Consider the following 19449-nt stretch of genomic DNA (forward strand, 5'->3'; position numbering starts at 1 on the left):
TGGGTAACTAGATCATATATATGCACCATACAAGAATATCAAGTTTTTAAAAAAAACAGAACACTGAGTATTTAAGAAGGTAGTGTGGCCTTAATTAAATCCTTGATTCAAAGGCACTTCAGTAACTTTCAGTGCTTCAAAGTCATGATCATCATCACTGTACAGTACTGAAAAATTTATTTGTACCACGTACAAACAATAATTTCCAGTATTATGCAAAAAAGACCTTATGTTTTAAGCATTATCTTTTTTCTTTCTATACAATTAAAAATAAAATGAACATTAGTACGGTTTTTACAAATATTTTGTTTATTTTAATGAAGCTGGTACAGACAATGTCCATTTAAAACCCATATCCCAGGCCAAAAAGTACAAATAAAATCAAAAAGAGCAGTGTTCTGTTGAATACACTTCTGCATGAATAACTTTATTAACTGCTAATGAAAATTAGAACTTTTCTGGGATCTTCTGACAAGACTTTTCTTTTATCTTAAAATGCTTTCTCTTCAGTGAAGCCATCTTTGGAGTTAGTCATTACTCTCACGATCTCTGTCATCTCGACTCCAGCCTGCTATTTCTCTTCTTTTGGTCCAGACCCTCAAATTTTAAAAGAAGCTTCAAGTTAAGGAAAAGTCATTTTTCCACAGTTCAGTTCTCTGAAAAACTTCCATCTCCCACTGAAAGTCATAGTCCAGGAGTGAAGCAATCACATACTAGAACTTCAGGGCCAAATGGAAAGTCATTATGAACACTCGCATTGGTCGATCTTATTTATCACAAGCCTGAAAATGCACAGTCCTGGAAAAGGTGGTGGCCTCTCTGTGCACACATGTAATTTTTTTAAAAAGGAGAGGGTGACATGAAGGGGGCTGAGGTTTGATCACCAAAAATCAGCACAATGAAAACAAGTGATAATGAATAATGGGCACTAGAATTCAAATTACCAGATGTTTTAAAGAGATGGGGTGCCAGTTTTCATTTCCGTTTTGAACACCACATTACAAAAGAACTATTTTTAAAAATAAAAAAGGATTGAGGGTAAAGAAAAAAAATAAAAAGAATATCTAAATCGTTGAATGACCCCCTGTTTGTTCCTGATAAACTTCAATCACATCTTCTTCCTCCATTCCCAGCTGTAAAAGAGGGGGAAAAAAATATGTTAGAATACAAAAGCACTATTTTTTAACTGGCTGCAATTATGTGGCCACTGTTTTACTGTTTTAAAGTGCAAAAAAATGCTTAAGTGATCCACAGTTACCCTGTTCTAAGATTAAGAATCTGGGTTTCCTTTATTTTTTTTTTAATGTTTTAATGTTTATTCATTTTTGAGAGAGAGAGAGAGAGAGAGAGAGAGAGAGAGAGAGAGAGAGAAGGTGGGGGAGGGGCAGAGAGAGGGGGAGACACAGAATCTGAAGCAGGCTCCAGGCTCTGAGCTGTCAGCACAGAGCCTGACGCGGAGCTTGAACCCACAAACCATGAGATCATTACCTAAGCTGAAGTCAGAAGCTTAACCAACTGAGCCACCCAGGCACCCCAAATCTGGGTTTCCTTTAATATAAAGAACATAGAGGTATATCTGTCCTCCTGATTCTGCCTATGAAGTCATTCATCTGACCCAGCTGAGCCAAATTCACCTCCTAATATACTTAGCATATAAAGTGTGTTTTTTAAAAGTACCTCAAAAAGAGCTTCAAATCTAACGAAACATGTATTTAACAGTTTAAGCAACAGTTTGATAGTATTTTCTAAAAAATCATTTTTTACTTCTAGATGTAATTACCTTATAGAATCTCTTTCATTTATTTCAAAAAAACTTGATCTCACTTTGAAATATATGTGGTTTTAGTTAGAAAAATACTACCTAAAGATTCATTTCTAAGTAGTTTGCTTTGTCATCTACAATTCCTTCTGGCATATAACTATTAGTTTTTGGCAGTGACCACTCTCAATATAGAAACGTTATCCATACATCTATTGTTACTTGATAACTCCAATTTTATACGCTAGATTTGTCAGCCTTGCCCTTCTCAATTCTTAAAGAAAAAAAAGGGGAATCCTTCAAAATGCCTTTTACAGAACACTAATAAGCAAAGTAGAGGCAATTATTGTGTGGTTGGTTGTTTGTTTTTAATGTGTTTATAAGCACTGAAATATTCTGGAATTTTTTCATAAAGACATTAACATGGTTGCCTCTGAGAAATGGGAATGTAGAGATATTCAGAGTGGTAATTACTTCCCACTTTATATACTTTGGTATTTTGTTTTATTACTTTTAACTATGATTATTCTTTATTTTAAAAAAGAGTACATAAAGGGGCATGGTGTCATACAGAAACCTAAGTATGACCCTCAGTGAGGGTAAAGGACCATGAATCTGTTGATTCTGTTGTGCCATCAGGGTTCAGAAGCACTGTAACAGGCACACTGAAAACAAAAACTAGCCATTGTTTCCACTAAACTACAGTGGATCACAAAAGCAAATGAAAAATAAAGGAAAGTCTAAGATCAGCGAGAAAAGTTATAGGTGACATTTTTGGTGCAGAATTACAAAATATGAAAAGATACTCTAAGAAATCTAAAAATAAAACAGACATGGGGGCACCTGAATGGTTCAGTCGGTTGAGTGTCCAACTTGATTTCGGCTCAGGTCATGATCTCACAGTTCCTCCATTCGAGCCCTGCACAGGGCTCTGTGCTGAGAGCAAAACATGCTTGTGATTCTCTCTGCCCCTCCCCCACTCTCTTTCTCTCTCAAAATAAACTTAAAAAAAAACTAGACATGGATTTAGGACTTTTTAAGTGATTCAGGCTGGCTCTAGTGTTATGGATATCTTGGTTGTGGTCTATTTATGAATGTTAAAATAATTATTAAAGATGCTGGGGCGGGGGCGCCTGGGTGGCTCAGTCGGTTAAGCGGCCGACTTCAGCTCAGGTCATGATCTCGCGGTCCGTGAGTTCGAGCCCCGCGTCGGGCTCTGTGCTGACAGCTCTGAGCCTGGAGCCTGTTTCAGATTCTGTGTCTCCCTCTCTCTGACCCTCCCCCGTTCATGCTCTGTCTCTGTCTCAAAAATAAATAAACGTTAAAAAAAAATAAAAAAAAAAAAAAAAGATGCTGGGGCGCCTGGGTGGTTCAGCTGGGTAAGCCTCCGACTTCAGCTCAGGTCATGATCTTGCAGTTTATGGGTTCAAGCCCTGCATCAGGCTCTGTGCTGACAGCTCAGAGCCTGTAGCCTGCTTCGGATTCTGTGTCTCCCTCTCTCTCTACCCGTCCCCTGTTCACTGTCTCTCTCTCAAAAATAAATAAACATTAAAAAAAAAAAAAAAAGATGCTATTAAAACAATTTTATTTATTATTTAAAGATTTTTTAAAGTAATGTCCACACCCAAAGTGGGGCTCGAACCACAACCCCAAGATCAAGAGTTGCATGCTCCACTGACTGAGCCAGTCAAGTGCCCCAAACTAAATTTTAATTGCACATATAGCCCGATAAATAACAGCAAGGAATAAAATGCCAAACATTACAAGATGCCTTTAAGTCAGGAAGGTAGCAAATATCCTTCATCTATGGAAAATAGGAAGCAATCAGCTTCAAGAAGTTAGGGGATTAGTCCCTAAATACCTATTGTCTCACTCTGCCCCATTATGCTTCTGAAAAGATAATCTCATAATAATAGCGAGGAATGAGTCACTAAAATGTAGTAAATATCTACTGTGTTGAAGAGATTATGTCAAACTAGGACAGGGAAAATACAAGATGAGTATTTTATATCTTATTGTGCCAGACATTAAGAAAGTACTCAAGGGGCACCTGGCTGGTTCAGTCGGTGGAGCATGAGACTCAATCGCAGGATTGTGAATTCAAGCCCCACATTAGGTGCAGAAATTACTTTAAAAAGAAAATCTTAAAAAAAAAAAAAAAGAAGGGGCGCCTGGGTGGCGCAGTCGGTTAAGCGTCCGACTTCAGCCAGGTCACGATCTCGCGGTCCGTGAGTTCGAGCCCCATGTCAGGCTCTGGGCTGATGGCTCGGAGCCTGGAGCCTGTTTCCGATTCTGTGTCTCCCTCTCTCTCTGCCCCTCGCCCGTTCATGCTCTGTCTCTCTCTGTCCCAAAAATAAATAAACGTTGAAAAAAAAAATTAAAAAAAAAAAAAAGAAGAAAGAAGGTACTCAATAAAGTAGGTAGATATTAAACCAGGAAAAAGTTTGATGACAAAGGATATTCATGTAGTTTCAAAGTACGTCCCCACAAATTACAACAGGAAAAGTAACAACTACATTGTAAAGAAAAAAACAAAACAGTTAAACTGAGTGATAAAAATAAACATTATCAATAAGGGACTTCATGTATTCCAAATGCTATACCCTAAGAAAGACATATCACCATTTACATAGTATTCCAGCCCAAAATACATAACTTAAATCTTACTCATAAGGAAACCAGTCCAAATTGAGGGACTTTCTAGAAAATAACTGGTTTGTATCTTTTTAACAATGTAAACGTCATGAAAGACAAAGAAAGATTGAGGAACTGTTCCAAATTAAAGATGATTCAAGAGACACCTAAATAAAATATCTTGATACTGAACTGGATCCTGTGATAGAGAAGAAAATTTGTTATAGAAGACATAATTGGGACCAATGACAAAATTAGGTTGTAAAGTATTCTAACAGTGGTAAGTGTCCTGAATTTGATTAAGAGTACTGTGGTTATGTAAAGGAGTATACTTGTTCTTGAGAACTACACACTAAAATATTAAGTAGTAAATGACCATGGTGTATGCAACCTAACTCCCACATGGTTCTGGTAATAAATACACACACATATACATGGGTGAGAGAAATAATTAAGTGAAGGTAGAAAATGTTAAAAATAAGCCAATCTAGGTGGAAGCGAGTATAATTTTTAGTACTATTCTTGCAAGTTCTCTGTAAGATGAAAATCATTTCAAAATAATAACTTGAAAAAAGATGGAGACATGTCAAAAAGAATACAGACACCAACTTGAAGGGGCCCACACTGGCCACTATCTAAAGAATATTCTCAGAGTTTCAATATCTCCCCACAAATTACTTACTATTTTTTTTTTTTTAACGTTTATTTATTTTTGGGACAGAGAGAGACAGAGCATGAACGGGCGAGGGGCAGAGAGAGAGGGAGACACAGAATCGGAAACAGGCTCCAGGCTCTGAGCCATCAGCCCAGAGCCCGACGTAGGGCTCGAACTCATGGACCGTGAGATCGTGACCTGGTTCAAGTCGGACGCTTAACCAACTGTGCCACCCAGGCGCCCCTTACTTACTAATTAAAAAGGAAAATGGTAGGGGTGCCTATGTGGCTCAGTTGGTTGGGTGTCTGACTCTTGATTTCGGCTCAAGTCATGATCCCAGGGTTGTGGGATTGAGCCCCACACTGGGCTCTGCACTTAGCGTGGGGCCTGCTTAAGATTCTTTCTCCCTCTTCCCCTCTTCCCTGCTCATACTCTCTCAAGAAAAACTTAAATTTAAAAAATACAAAAAATAAGATAAGAAGGAAAGTGATAACTTTACAATGAACAAATCTGGCAGTTACCACCTTAACTAAAGTTGACCAAAGTTAATGTTACCGTAACAGGACAAATGGACATCACCTACCTCCTGATGTGATTGATACACTCAGAAGTACATAATAGCTTCACTCTGTGCTGCTCCTACCAAAAATGCAAAACTGCATCTAATCATGAAGAAACATCAGACAAACCAAAATTGAAGGACATTCTAAAACATGGCCTGAACTCTAAAAAATGTCTGTCTGAGGGGCATCTGGGTGGCTCAGTCGGTTAAGCATCCGACTTCGGCTCAGGTCAGGATCTCACAGTTTGTGAGTTTGAGCCCCTTCTCAGGTTGTGCTGACAGCTCAGAGCCTGGAGCATGCTCCAGATTCTGTGTTTCCCTCTCTCTCTCTCTCTGCCCCTCCCCCACTCACACTCTCACTGTCTCTCGAAAATAAACATTAAAAAAAATTAATAGATAAAATAAAAAATGTCCAGCTGATGAAAAAGAGGGTAATAACTAGTTACAATATACTAATCCCCTAATAAGGGATCCTAGGTCAAGTTTTTTTAAAAAGGCTATAAAGGACCTCACTGGGATAAATGGCAAAATCTGACTATTCTGATTGCATACTTGATAACAGTATTGTATCAATGTCAAATCTCCCATATTTGATCATTTAACTGTGGCTCTTAGGAGGTAACACTAAAATATTCAGGAGTAAAGGGTCATGATATCTACAAAATTAATCTCAAATAATCCATCAATGATAATATGTAATATAGAGAAACTGATCAAGCAAATGCATCACAGTATTAATAATTGATGAATCTAATGAGAAGGTTATACGGGAGAATATTATACTAGTCTTATAACAACTCCAAGTTTGAAATATTTTGAAAATAAAAAATTAATAGGGGCATCTAGGTGGCTCAGTCAGTTCAGCGTCAAACTCTTGATTTCAGCTCAGGTCATTATCTCAGGGCCATAGGATCAAGCCCCATGTCAAGCTCCGTGATGAGCATGGAACCTACTTGAGACTCTCTCTCCCTCTCTTCTCCTCTCTCTCCCCCTCCCTCTACTCCACTCACACTCTAAAATAAAAAAAATTAAAAAAAAATTAGTAATAACCATATATTGTTCCCACTATCAGAAATATCAGAAATGTTATTTTGTATTTGGAGGGGGAAATCTGTATAAATATAAATAGACGTTGGGAATGAAAGCTGGTGTAGCCACTCTGGAAAACAGTATGGAGGTTCCTCAAAAAACTAAAAATAGAACTACCCTACGACCCAGCAATTGCACTACTAGGCATTTATCCACGGGATACAGGTGTGGTGTTTCGAAGGGACACATGCACCCCCATGTTTATAGCAGCACTATCAACAATAGCCAAAGTATGGAGAGAGCCCAAATGGCCATTGATGGATGAATGGACAAAGAAGATGTGGTATACATATACAATGGAGTATTACTCAGCCATCAAAAAGAATGAAATCTTGCCATTTGCAACTACGTGGATGGAACTGGAGGGTATTATGCTAAGTGAAATTAGAGAAAGACAAAAATCATATGACTTCACTCATAGGACTTTAGCAGACAAAACAGATGAACATAAGGGAAGGGAAATAAAAATAATATAAAAACAGGGAGGGGGACAAAACATAAGAAACTCATAAATATGGAGAACAAACTGAGGGTTACTAGAGGGGTTCGTGGGAGGGGGGATGGGCTAAATGGGTAAGGGGCATTAAGGAATCTACTCCTGAAATCACTGTTGCACTATATACTAATTTGGATGTAAATTTAAAAAAATAAAAAATTAAATTAAATTAAAAAAATAAATAAATAAATAAATGGATGTGCACATTCACAATCTCTCTCATACTTTATTACTTTCAGATGCTTCTAAGGGAAGGGCGGTATATAAAAAAGAAAAGAGACCATACAATGAAACAAACGAATACACAGAAGCATTAAAAACATAAATCAAGATGACAGAGCCAAATATATTAATATACACTAAGCTTTTGTATTAAGTTCTCAAAATGGGCCAAAGATCAAAGATCAAACTTGAACCATTAAGGTCACCAGCACCATGAAAGTGTTACCAGAAATCTACCAAATTTGAGGAACACCTATTCCTCTTCAAAACAATGTACATGCCTTATGATTTCAGTACTCAATTCCCACTTGCCACCTCTTTTTTTTCTAAACATTTTTTTTTTTAATTTATCTATTTTGAGAGAGAGAGCATGCAAGCATGGGGTGGGGGGGTGGGGGTGGTGGTGAGGAGACAGACTCCCAAGCAGGTTCCACACTGTCAGTGCAGAGTTTGATGTGAGGCTCCAACTCACAAACCATTAGATCATGACCTGAGCTGATCAAGAGTTGGACGCTTTTAGCTGACTGGGCCACCCAGGCACCCCTCACCTCTTTTTTTTTTTTTTTTTTTTTTTTAAGATTTTGTTTTTAAGTAATCTTTATACCCAATGTAAAGCTCGAACCTTGCATGCTGTATTGACTAAGCCACCCAGGAGCCCCTCCACCTCTCTTTTTATTGGCAATTTTTAAGCCAATATATGCGAAGTTCAACCCAAAAGACTATCTTTCTCTCTGACAAATCATATACCACTTAAATCAGAAAATATTCAAGAAAGGATAGTTTAATACCAGTGAACCAATGATTCAATGCAGAATTTAACATTTTGGGGGAAGACCTGGGTGACTCAGTCAATTGAGCATCTGACTCTTCATCTCAGCTCAGGTCTTGATCTCAGGGTTTTGAGTTCAAGACTCACACGGCTCCACACTGGGTGTGGAGCCTGCTTAAAAAAAAAAAGGAAAGAATTTAACATTTTTTTCACCCAAAGAAGAAATTATACTACTCACTTCTTTTGGAGTGTGATTATCAGCAATTCTCTGACCTTCAAAGAGAAACCTGAGTGAATTCATTGGAACTCCCTAAAAAGGTAAAAACAAAAAAACAAAAACAAAAACAAAACCATATATATATATATATATATACACACACACACACACAAATCTTAAAAGAGATAGTAGGAACTTTGATGCACAAAAAGCAAACATGAGAGCTTCAACAGAATACACTGAACATAAAGCATATCTATCCTATCATAATTACCATTTATTGAGTACCACCTATTTGCTGGGCCCTCCCTATACCAAGTATTTCACATACATAATCATGTTCATCACAACAGTCCTGGAAGGTAGGTATCATCACCTTATATTCACTTTATAGGTAGGGAATCTAAGGCATGGTAAGGTCATACAAGCCAGATACCAATTTAAGGCCCATCTGTTCTTAAACCTGTGCTCTTAACCACTATTCTATAGTTTGCTCTAAAACCTGTATGCTAACATAAAAGATAAAATCAGAAATTGGATAAGCACTCTCACTAGTTTCCACCTATACAATCAAAATTAGTTTTAAGCAGATTAAATCACATATATATGGTAAAGCACAGTAGCTAGCCAAGTAAGCTACAGTAAACCTGTGATGACACAGACAGCACTATAACTATCAACTATTCAACAAAAAGAGCTAAAAGCAAAGAAATGACTCATTTAAAGAAAAACTGCTTCACTAGTAAGTATAAATCAAGAATCATTTCTTTAGTCTAAAAGTAGAAAAATTAAAACTATCTTCCAAGCAGTATATACATAAATATATGAGACCCTGCAAACTTATCCTTCATTTGATTTTAAATTCTTTCTAGGCTTATACAAAATAATAAACATACCTGACAAGGGCAAAATATTCTTTGTTTTAATTACAGAATCTTTTAAAAAACTTTATCTTGTGCTGAAGTCAAAAAGAAACCAGTCTATAACATCAAAATTGAAAAATGACTCAAAAATTACTTTATATACTTTTCAATCTCTATTGCATGTTACATACTTCAGAAAAATTAAGTTTCCTGTTCCTTGTATATCAGTAAATACAAGAAAAAATTATCAAGCCTCTTTGAACGAAGCATAAAAACTTTTCTGAAGACTGTAAAGTATACTCTGAAGCATAAATAGGAAAGTTAAACCCCCAAACCCACCATCTTCAATCTTGGATCAAAGTTTAGCTTTCACTTTAGCACTGTGATTTACCTCTTTACTTTGCATTGTTCTTCCTCAGTAACCAACTCCATCATCTATAGATGGGGTGAAAAGACTAGCTGTTGTGAGGATTAAAAGGCAATGTCTTTAAGGACGAAGCATAGTGCACTTAACATATGTTCTTTCCCCTGTGAACATCTCCATTTTAGCTCCCAGCAATATTATTAAAATGTGAACTAGCTGAGCGCCAATTAATCAAATTTTAGTGAGTTTAACCACTAACATCAAAAACAAAGAAATATTTGTTTTATTCACCCTAACACCTAAGTGATCTCTTTTCTTCTGGCAAAATGAGTTTTATGTTGGTTACAAATTTGAACTATAAAAAGCAAAGTTTCTAAACATAAAACCTATATAATACCTAAGTTAATATCATGTAATATAGGGGCGCCTGGGTGGCACAGTCGGTTAAGCGTCCGACTTCAGCCAGGTCACGATCTCGCGGTCTGTGAGTTCGAGCCCCGCGTCAGGCTCTGGGCTGATGGCTCAGAGCCTGGAGCCTGTTTCCGATTCTGTGTCTCCCTCTCTCTCTGACCCTCCCCCGTTCATGCTCTGTCTCTCTCTGTCCCAAAAATAAATAAAGGTTGAAGAAAAAAAAAAATTAAAAAAAAAAAAAATCATGTAATATAATTATTAAAATCTTGGTTGTCTCCTATAAATACTAATTACAATTACATTTTCTATTTTATTGATAATAATGATTAACATTCATTGAGCATTTTTAAGCATCATGTTAACAGCTTTATGTAGGTTATCTTCATGAGGTAGGTACTACTATGATGTTCCCATTCTACTGAGGGAGAAACAAGGCACATAACTTGTCTAAGATCCCACAGTCAGACAGTAGTAGAGCCTGAATTTGAATCCAGGCAGGTTAAAGAATTATTGATTTAATAATTGAGCTCATGAAGGCCAGGGTCTGAGAATTTATATTAATAAATTAATAAGCCTTCTTTGTGATTTAAAAACATTTTTTAAAGTTTATTTATTTTTTGAGATAGAGCATGAGCAGGGGAAGAGAGAGGAGACACAGAATCTAAAGCAGGTTCCAAGCTCTGAGTTGTGAGCACAGAGCCCGACGCAGGGCTCAAACTCACGAACCATGAGATCATGACCTAAGCGGATGTTGGACGCTTAACCAACTGAGCCACCCAGGTGCCCCTAATTTTTTTACAGGAGAGAAAATTCCTTCATGTTGAAAATACATAATGTAATTAGCAGTAACCTGTAGTACTATATATAAAGATAATAAACTAATAATACTAGTACTTACATTTAACATATGGCTACCTTGGTTAAAAACAAGGAAATTTCATAGTGATCACCAAAAATTACTTGACTTTACTCTTACATACACTGGTAAGCCATTAAAATAGAAATATTCATATAGCTATTTTTACAACTCTGAATCACTTTTCAAAACAGTTCCACAAACCTTATGAATTTAAATTCTGAAATGGGCCACAATGGGGAAAAAGGCAATTAAACAAGGTATAGTTTTCTCCTTCGGCTGCTAATGGTGAAAATAATAAAAGATCATTTTTCTTTTAACAACCTTTCTTACAAGAAAAATTAATGACATGTAAAACATTGTATCTTATATCATTACATACAAACCTGTCTTTGACAGTATGATTCTTTGAGTTTCTTGAGATGTGTTGTCATTTTCACTTTGAAGTGAATCTCACTGCTATCCTAAGGAGATGAAAGAAAAATAATTATCCCTTTGTGTAAACTATTTGCTTTGCTTGAAAAAAATTATTTAAGTACACATATAGTACAAATAGAAACATAAACCCTGTCACTTTCCCACCAAAATACTCTTTTTAAAATACATGAATATATATATACACATATATACACACACACACATATATACATATATACATATATATACACACACACATATTCTTTTTAACATTCCTAACAGAGTTTATTAGAATACTCTAAGCATCCTCAAAGTTACTTAATGTCCATTTCAAAAGAAATTTACAGTCTGTCCTGGATGTTAAAATTAGCAGTATAAATAAAAACATGTATATCAAAGAATGTATTCCTTCATAGTTACATGTCTATTCTATTTTCAAAATAAAGAGAAGTTAAACTATCACAAACACCCAAAAGAAACTCAAAACAAAAAGTACCCCCCCAACAACTGAAGCACTGTTGAAGGTGGTCAAACCTATAAGAGAAGCATATACCATAAAATAACAGACAAGAAATTCATTTCTGCCACAAAGTCACCCCAGAGTCTGGTTTCTCTCACATAAGTAACATGAATAAGAACCTGAGTCAAAGTAATTTATGGCGCCAGGTTCTTTTCTTCTACCCAGACTGCCAAACAAACCATCAGGCAACCATCCAAAAAAAAAAAAAAAAAAACCAATACTGGGGGGTGCTTAGGTGGCTCAGTTGTTGAGCATCTGATTCTTCATTTAGGCTCAGGTCATGATCTCAGGGTCATGGATTTCACTTAGCATAATACCCTCCAGTTCCACCCATGTAGTTGCAAATGGCAAGATTTCATTCTTTTTGATTGCAGAGTAATACTCCATTGTATATGTATGCCACATCTTTATCCAGTCATCCTCGATGGGCATTTGGGCTCTTGCCATACTTAGGCTATTGTCGATAGCACTGCTATGAACATTGGGGTGCAGGTGCCCCTTCAAAACAGCAAACCTGTATCCCTTGGATAAATACCTACTAGTGCAATTGCAGGGTCGTAGAGTAGTTCTATTTTTAATTTTTTGAGGAACCTCCATACTGTTTTTCAGAGTGGCTCCACCAGTTTGCATTCCCATAAATCAATAATTCTTAAAAATGTAATTCATGGCATAGAACATATAGATCAATGTTAGAATAAACTGACAGCCCAAAAATAAAGCCACATATATCTATAGTCAAATGATTTTTTGCAAGGATGCCAACCAACTCTATGGGAAAAGGATCAACTTTTCAAACAGTAGTTTGGGACAAATGGATAGCCACATGCAAAAAAAAAAAAAGTTAGAATCTACCTCAAACTAACACAAAAAGTACTCAAAACCATCAAAACTTAATGTTAAGAACTAAAACCATAAAAATTTTAGAAAAATCTACAGGTATAAATCTCTGTGACCCTGGATTAGGCAACAGTTTCTTAGATACAACTCCAAAATCACAGCAAGAAAAGAAAAAATAAATTCAATTAATCAAAATTAAAAACTGTTGGGGCGCTTGGGTGGCTCAGTCTGATAAGCATCTGACTTCGGTTCAGGTCATGATCTCACAGTCTGTGAGTTTGAGTCCCACGGTGGGCTCTGGGCTGACAGCTCAGAGCCTGGAACCTGCTTCAGATTCTGTGTCCCTCTCTCACTCTGCCCCTCCCTCGCTCATGCTCTGTCTCTCTCTCTCTCAAGAATAAAAAATTTTAAAAATTTTTCTAAAAATGGAAAAAAGATCTGAATAGACATTTCTTCAAAGAGGATGTACAAATGGCCAATAAGAACATGAAAAGATGCTGAACATCATTAGCCATCAGGGAAATACAAAACAAAAACACAATGAGGGGCGCCTGGCTGTCAGAAGAGCATGCAACTCTTGTTCTCGGGGTCGTGAGTTCGAACCCCATGTTGGGTATTGAGATTACCTACCTACCTACCTACATACATACATACATACATAGTGCCACACCACTTCACACACACCTGGATGACTATAATTAAAAAAAGATAAGAGCAAGCATTGACCAGAATATGGAGAAAGTAGACCTTCACACAATGCTGTTGCTGGGAATGTAAAATGGTAAAGCCACTGCTGAAGACAGTTTGGCAATTCCTCAAAAAGTTAAATAAAGTCTTGAATATTAGACCCAGTAATTCCACACCTAGATACATACCCAAGAGAATCAAACACATCCCTCCACACAAAAACTTATACATGGATGTTCAGAGCAAAATTATTCAGAATAACCAAAATGAGGAAACAAAAGAGCCCAAATGTCCTTTAACAAATGAATGGATAACAAACTGGTATATTCATACAAAGAAATATTATTCAGCAATAAAAAGGAATAAAACACTGATTCATACTGCAACTTGGATGAACTTTGAAAATATATTAAATGAAAGAAACTAGTCACAAAAGGCCACATATCATGTGATTCCATTTATATGAAATGTCCAAAACGGGCAAATCCATAAAAACAAAAAATAGATCAGTGGTTGCTAGAGGCTGGCAGGGGAGAGGATAGGGAATAGTGCTAATGAGTAGAGTATGTCTTTTGGGGATGATGAAAATGTTCTGGAACTAAATAGTGGTAATGGTGCACAGCATATCCTTGTGGAATATATAAAGGCCACTAAATCATACACATAAAAATGGTGAGTATTGGTATGCTCAGCTGGCTCAGTTGGTAGAGCATACAACTCTTGATCTTGAGGTTGTAGGTTCAAGCCCCACATCAGGTGGAGATTACCTAAAAAAATAAAATCTTAAAAAATAATAAAATAAATGGTGATTTTTATGGTACACGAATTAAATATTAATTAAAAAAATTTTAAGTAAGGGACACGTGGGTGGCTCAGTCAGTTAAGCATCCAACTGTTGATCTCAGCTCAGATCATGAACTCACATCAGGCTCTGCACTGCCAGACTGAGCCTGCTTGGGATTTTGTCTCTCCCTCACTCTGCCCCTTCCCCACTTGTGCACTCCCGCTCTATCTCTCTCAAAACAGATTAACTTTAAAAAAAATTCATAAAAATTATCAGTTAAGATAATCACAGAAAATGGGGAAAGGATATGAACAAAGAATATAAACATAGGTCAGTAGTAGCCTAATGCTACATCACAAAGCCTGCATCACTTACCTCACTTCATCTCATCAGGTAGGCATTTTATCATCTCATATCATCACAAGGGTGAGTATAGTACAGTAAGATATTTTGAGAGAGAGATCACATTCACATGACTTATTACAATATACAGTTATAATTGTTCTATTTTATTATTACTGTTGCTAATCTCTTACTGAGCCTAATTTACAAATTAAACTTTACCAGAGGTGTGGATGTACAGGAAAAAACATAGTACAAATAGGGTTCAGTACTATCCACGGTTTCAAGCATTCACTGAAGGTCTTGGAAAATACTGCCGCAGATAAGGGGGAACTACTATATGAAGATTCATTCCTCCAACAATTTTCAACTAACCTTAATTATCAGTTAACATCTCAAGAAAGGTCAGTAAAGATACAGTCTGGGGAAAAGACATGCCAGGAAAGAGAAAGGGGTCAGTAAAAGGACTACTGAGAGGCCCTTTTACAGTTGGCCCTAGCTTTATCACTCAATAGTATTTACTATATTTGCCACTGAAGCATGCTAACCAAGAAAAGTTTTTTATTTGGAGAAATTAAGATAATCTAAATCTGCCTAGCAGATCTGCCTAGCAGATCAATAGAATAGTATGAACCTCTTCTACCTCCCACAACAGATGCATGTATAGTAAATGAAAATGCCATTTTTAAATAATTTGCCTTACTGAAATCATTTTTTATGTATCAGAAATTACTCACTTTAGAGAGTTAAAGGAGAAAAATAATGAAACTCACCTGTCCAATGACTTTGAGTTTAATGTATTCTCCTTCCTTCTTATCCCCCAAGTCTTCAGTTGAAGGTTTTGCCTCCTGAAAGAAAAGTATATTCAAAGATAAAGTTCCTATATGCTATTGTAATTACTTACTCATGAATACCCATTACTTTCACTGAGTACAAAATCTGTACTTGAGAATAAAACAGCATTTATTTTCTCCGCCACACCAATTAAGCAAAAAACCTAAGTCAATTACTGTTTCAAATACCAGTGTTCCAGAAGTCAAAATAGAGGTCTCTTATTTGACAATAAATTTCATATAATAAAAAAAAAGATTAAAAAATTTGACAATAAATTTCATATAATAATAAAAAAAGATAAAAAAAAATTAGAGGTCTCTTATTGTGATATCCTACAGTAATACCTCTAAGACCCCACCATGCATAGGAATCAACTGAGGGACTTTTTAAACAACTGCTGGGCCCCACTCCCAACTTTTTATTCAGTAGGTGAGGGATAGGGCTGTAAATACATTTCTAACAAGTTACCACTTGGTGCTAATTCTGCTGGGCAGAGGACAACCTACCCTACAGTCAACTCCTATTAGTCAGAAGTTCATTCTCCATCAACCAAACATTCTGAACCCAAGATTCTCTTTTCAGAGCCTATCAGAGAAGTTAACTACTCCAATTGCAAAACTATACTAAAAAACATAAATTAATTATATTAGTATAAGCAAGGTCTATTTAGAAAGGAAAATCAGGGGCGCCTGGGTGGCTCAGTCGGTTAAGCGTCCGACTTCAGCTCAGGTCACGATCTCGCGGTCCGCGAGTTCGAGCCCCGCGTTGGGCTCTGGGCTGATGGCTCAGAGCCTGGAGCCTGCTTCCGATTCTGTGTCTCCCTCTCTCTCTGCCCCTCCCCCGTTCATGCTGTGTCTCTCTCTGTTTCAAAAATAAATAAATGTTAAAAAGAAAGGAAAATCAAACAGCATATTGGTCTAATGTACTCTAGGATCAAAACAAATCGATTTTATATCATCTATTATTTTAGACTATCTGAAGCAGTCTATCCAATTTTAAAACATTAGGCTTGGCTGAAAAAGCTTAGGGTAGTAAGTAGAATAAGAAAAAAGTATAGAGTAGGTAGGAAAAAGAAAGAGGAGACAAAATTTGAAGAGAGAAAAGAGGGTTATAAAATAATTTCTAATTAAGGGATATTGAAAAGAAAATGAAGTTAACAGAATAAACTAGTTAAAACAATTTCATCATGAAGTATCTAAGAAAAGCCATTTTACTAAAGGAGGTAGCTTGGAAAATTTCACTAAATAGTACATTAAAAGTATCTTTCCTGGGGCACCTGGGTGGCTCAGTCGGTTAAGTGTCCGACTTCGGCTCAGGTCATGATCTCACGGTTTTTGAGTTCGAGCCCCGCGTTGGTCTCTGTGCTGACAGCTTGGAGCCTGGAGCCTGCTTCGAATTCTGGTACCTCCCTCTCTCTCCGCCCCTCCCCTGCTCATACTCTGTCTCTCTCTGTCTCTCAAAAATAAATGTTTAAAAAAAATTTTTTTCTAAATAAAAAAAAAAGTAGCTTTCCTGTTTACCTTAGTTTGGCCACCAAATCAGCCACTTATTTACACATATGCTCTTCTGTTAAATATATAACAATTTCTGTTAATCCACACTTGATAAGAATATAACCAACCATATTATATTGTACAAGTAAAATAACAGGGCCATATTACCTGTGTACCTCATGCCAGAAACTTCAAACTAAAACTCCAACATTCAAAATTTAACAGAACATTTTATTTAAATTTTTTTTCAACGTTTATTTATTTTTGGGACAGAGAGAGACAGAGCATGAACGGGGGAGGGGCAGAGAGAGAGGGAGACACAGAATCGGAAACAGGCTCCAGGCTCTGAGCCATCAGCCCAGAGTCCGACGCGGGGCTCTAACTCCCGGACCGCGAGATCGTGACCTGGCTGAAGTCGGATGCTTAACCGACTGCGCCACCCAGGCGCCCCAAACAGAACATTTTAAACTAGAAGTAGCTTTTAACTTTAAGACACAGGCTAGAGTCCAAGGAAATGCTTAGACAACAGAATTGACTTCGTTAGTGTAAGTCCTTGCCTGTTTTTCATTCTGCAGTGCTTTCAACATTTGCTGACTACTGCATATTATGGCAACAGACAAAACAAACCTTCTTTAGTGAGACAGTCTTTCACCTGAAAACTAGAAGACTGTCTTCAAATACAGTCACATCACCACATTTCTATGAATTTATATTCATAGTTAACAGCTGCTTCTTCTTTAAGTATCTAGAGAGGGTTAGGACAGCTTATTCCACACAGTGAAGAGCAATGAAGCGGAGTTCTCTTTAACTGGGAGGAAAAGGGGTGTTAGGAAGCGTTGTTTGAATTAATACAAAGAAGGAGCATCGCCACCCCCACCTCCAGCAGCAATCCATCAGTACAATGGGAGTGATTTTGCTCCAGTTTTCTTAGCTAAGATGGCTACAGAGGCTACTCAAGGAAAGACAAAAGAGTTCTTTCCCCTCCTCCAATCCCTCCTCCACATTGTTTTTCTCAACTACAGCTTCTCTAATTGGATAACTACTCCTATCAAAAAGCATTAATAGCTCCCAGTTCTTTAAGGCCTAGAACCAAACTCCACAGCACCAAATTCAGTTTCCATTACTAAACTCAATTCTCATTTTTCTACCACTTTCTTTACAAACCTGAGGATATGGTTAAATTGGACTATTTGCTGTTTCCTGAAAAGTCTACCAGCATTCTTCCACCTTCAACCCCTGTTTCCACTACTTAGAATATACCTCCTCCCCTCAACTTTTCCTGAAATCACCTCAAAGAAATCCATCCCCCATATTTGAAGTCCAGTATTAAAAACTCTGGGGGTGCCTGGGTGGCTCAGTTGGTTAAGCGTCCAACTTCGGCTCAGGTCATGATCTCATGGTTTGTGAGTTCAAGCCCCGCAATGGGCTCTGTGCTGACAGCTCGGAGCCTGGAGCCTGACTGAATTCTTTGTCTCCCTCTCTCTCTGCTTCTCCCGTGCTCGTGCTCTGTCTCTCAAAAACAAATAAATACATTTTTAAAAACTCTAACAGGGTGCCTTGGTGGCTCAGTAGGTTGATCATCTGACTCTTCATTTCGGCTCAGGTCATGATCCCAGGGTCATGGGATCGAGCTCTGTGTCAGGCTCTGCACTGAGTAGGGAGCCTACTGGAAGTGTTCTCTCCCCTCGGCTCCCAATCTCTCTCTAAAATAAAAAATAAATAAAACAAAATTCTTCCAGGAGATTAAAAAGCAAAACAAAACAAAAACTCTTCCAGGAACCAGAGCACCCCCCCCAACCTTCCAACTAGGATTATTTTCCTTTATGTTCCTATCTGGAATTTATTCTTACCTTTCATGGCATTTATTTTCACTTTTAAAATACTCCTTTCTCTAAACACCTGGGTGTCTCAGTTGGTTAAGTGTCCAATTTCAGCTCAGGTCATGATCTCACGGTTCGTGAGTTCAAGCCCTGTGTCAGGCTCTGTGCTGACAGCTTGGAGCCTGGAGTCTGCTTCGGATTCTGTGTCTCCCTCTCTCTGCCCCTCCCGTGTTCATGCTCTCTCTCTCAAAAATAAACAAACATTTAAAAAAATTAAAAATAAAATACTCCCTTCTCGACTATCTTCTCTAGTTGTTGTACTCATCTTTCTCTTTAAACTTCTTACAAGAGTAGTCAGCATTAACTGTCTCCACTTTCACCCTTAAACTCACAAAATCTGGTTTATATTTCACCATTCCAGTTGATACTGCTCTCATCAAGGTTACTAGTTCAACTCTTTATTGCTGAATTTATTGGACAATTTCAAATCTCATTTTTAACAGTAACAGAATAGACACTTAGTGATTTCTTCCCTGAAAACTCTCGACCTTTGGCCTCCAAGATTCCATTCTCTCCTTATCTTGGCTATTTCCTTAAATGCTGGGAGTCTCCTCTGGATTCCAGGTCCTCAATCTTCTGCCTTCTCTCTTGGGTGACCCATGATTCCAACTACCTCTCAGATCCTAATGACTCACAGTCATCCTCTCCAACCTGACTTTTCTGAGTTTTACATTCATTTATCCAAATGCTTGAGTATCTCCACTTTAGATGTCCCATGGGTACCCAAATGTAAGTACCTAAAACTGAATGCATTATTT

General features: G+C 37.3%; 1 protein-coding gene across 2 annotated transcripts in view; it reads right to left on the reverse strand.

Annotated features, from left to right (window-relative positions):
• Positions 1-286: 286 nt before the first annotated feature.
• The window catches only part of SUMO1 (small ubiquitin like modifier 1), a 30030-nt gene continuing 10867 nt past the window's right edge, over positions 287-19449 (reverse strand). The window contains exons 2-5 of one of the 2 annotated variants that reach the window (XM_025932613.2): positions 15258-15332; positions 11284-11361; positions 8425-8496; positions 287-1133 (exon numbers count right to left, since the gene is read on the reverse strand). In XM_025932613.2, coding sequence (XP_025788398.1) covers positions 1065-1133; positions 8425-8496; positions 11284-11361; positions 15258-15332 — 294 coding nt within the window. In that variant the 3' untranslated portion in view covers positions 287-1064. The remainder of the gene's footprint in view (positions 1134-8424; positions 8497-11283; positions 11362-15257; positions 15333-19449) is intronic. The other variant, XM_086719299.1, reaches the window with a different exon arrangement.

The sequence above is a fragment of the Puma concolor genome, chromosome C1 (genome assembly GCF_028749965.1).
Source record: "Puma concolor isolate L17-30 chromosome C1, mPumCon1.1.hap2, whole genome shotgun sequence".
Classification (NCBI taxonomy): domain Eukaryota; kingdom Metazoa; phylum Chordata; class Mammalia; order Carnivora; family Felidae; genus Puma; species Puma concolor.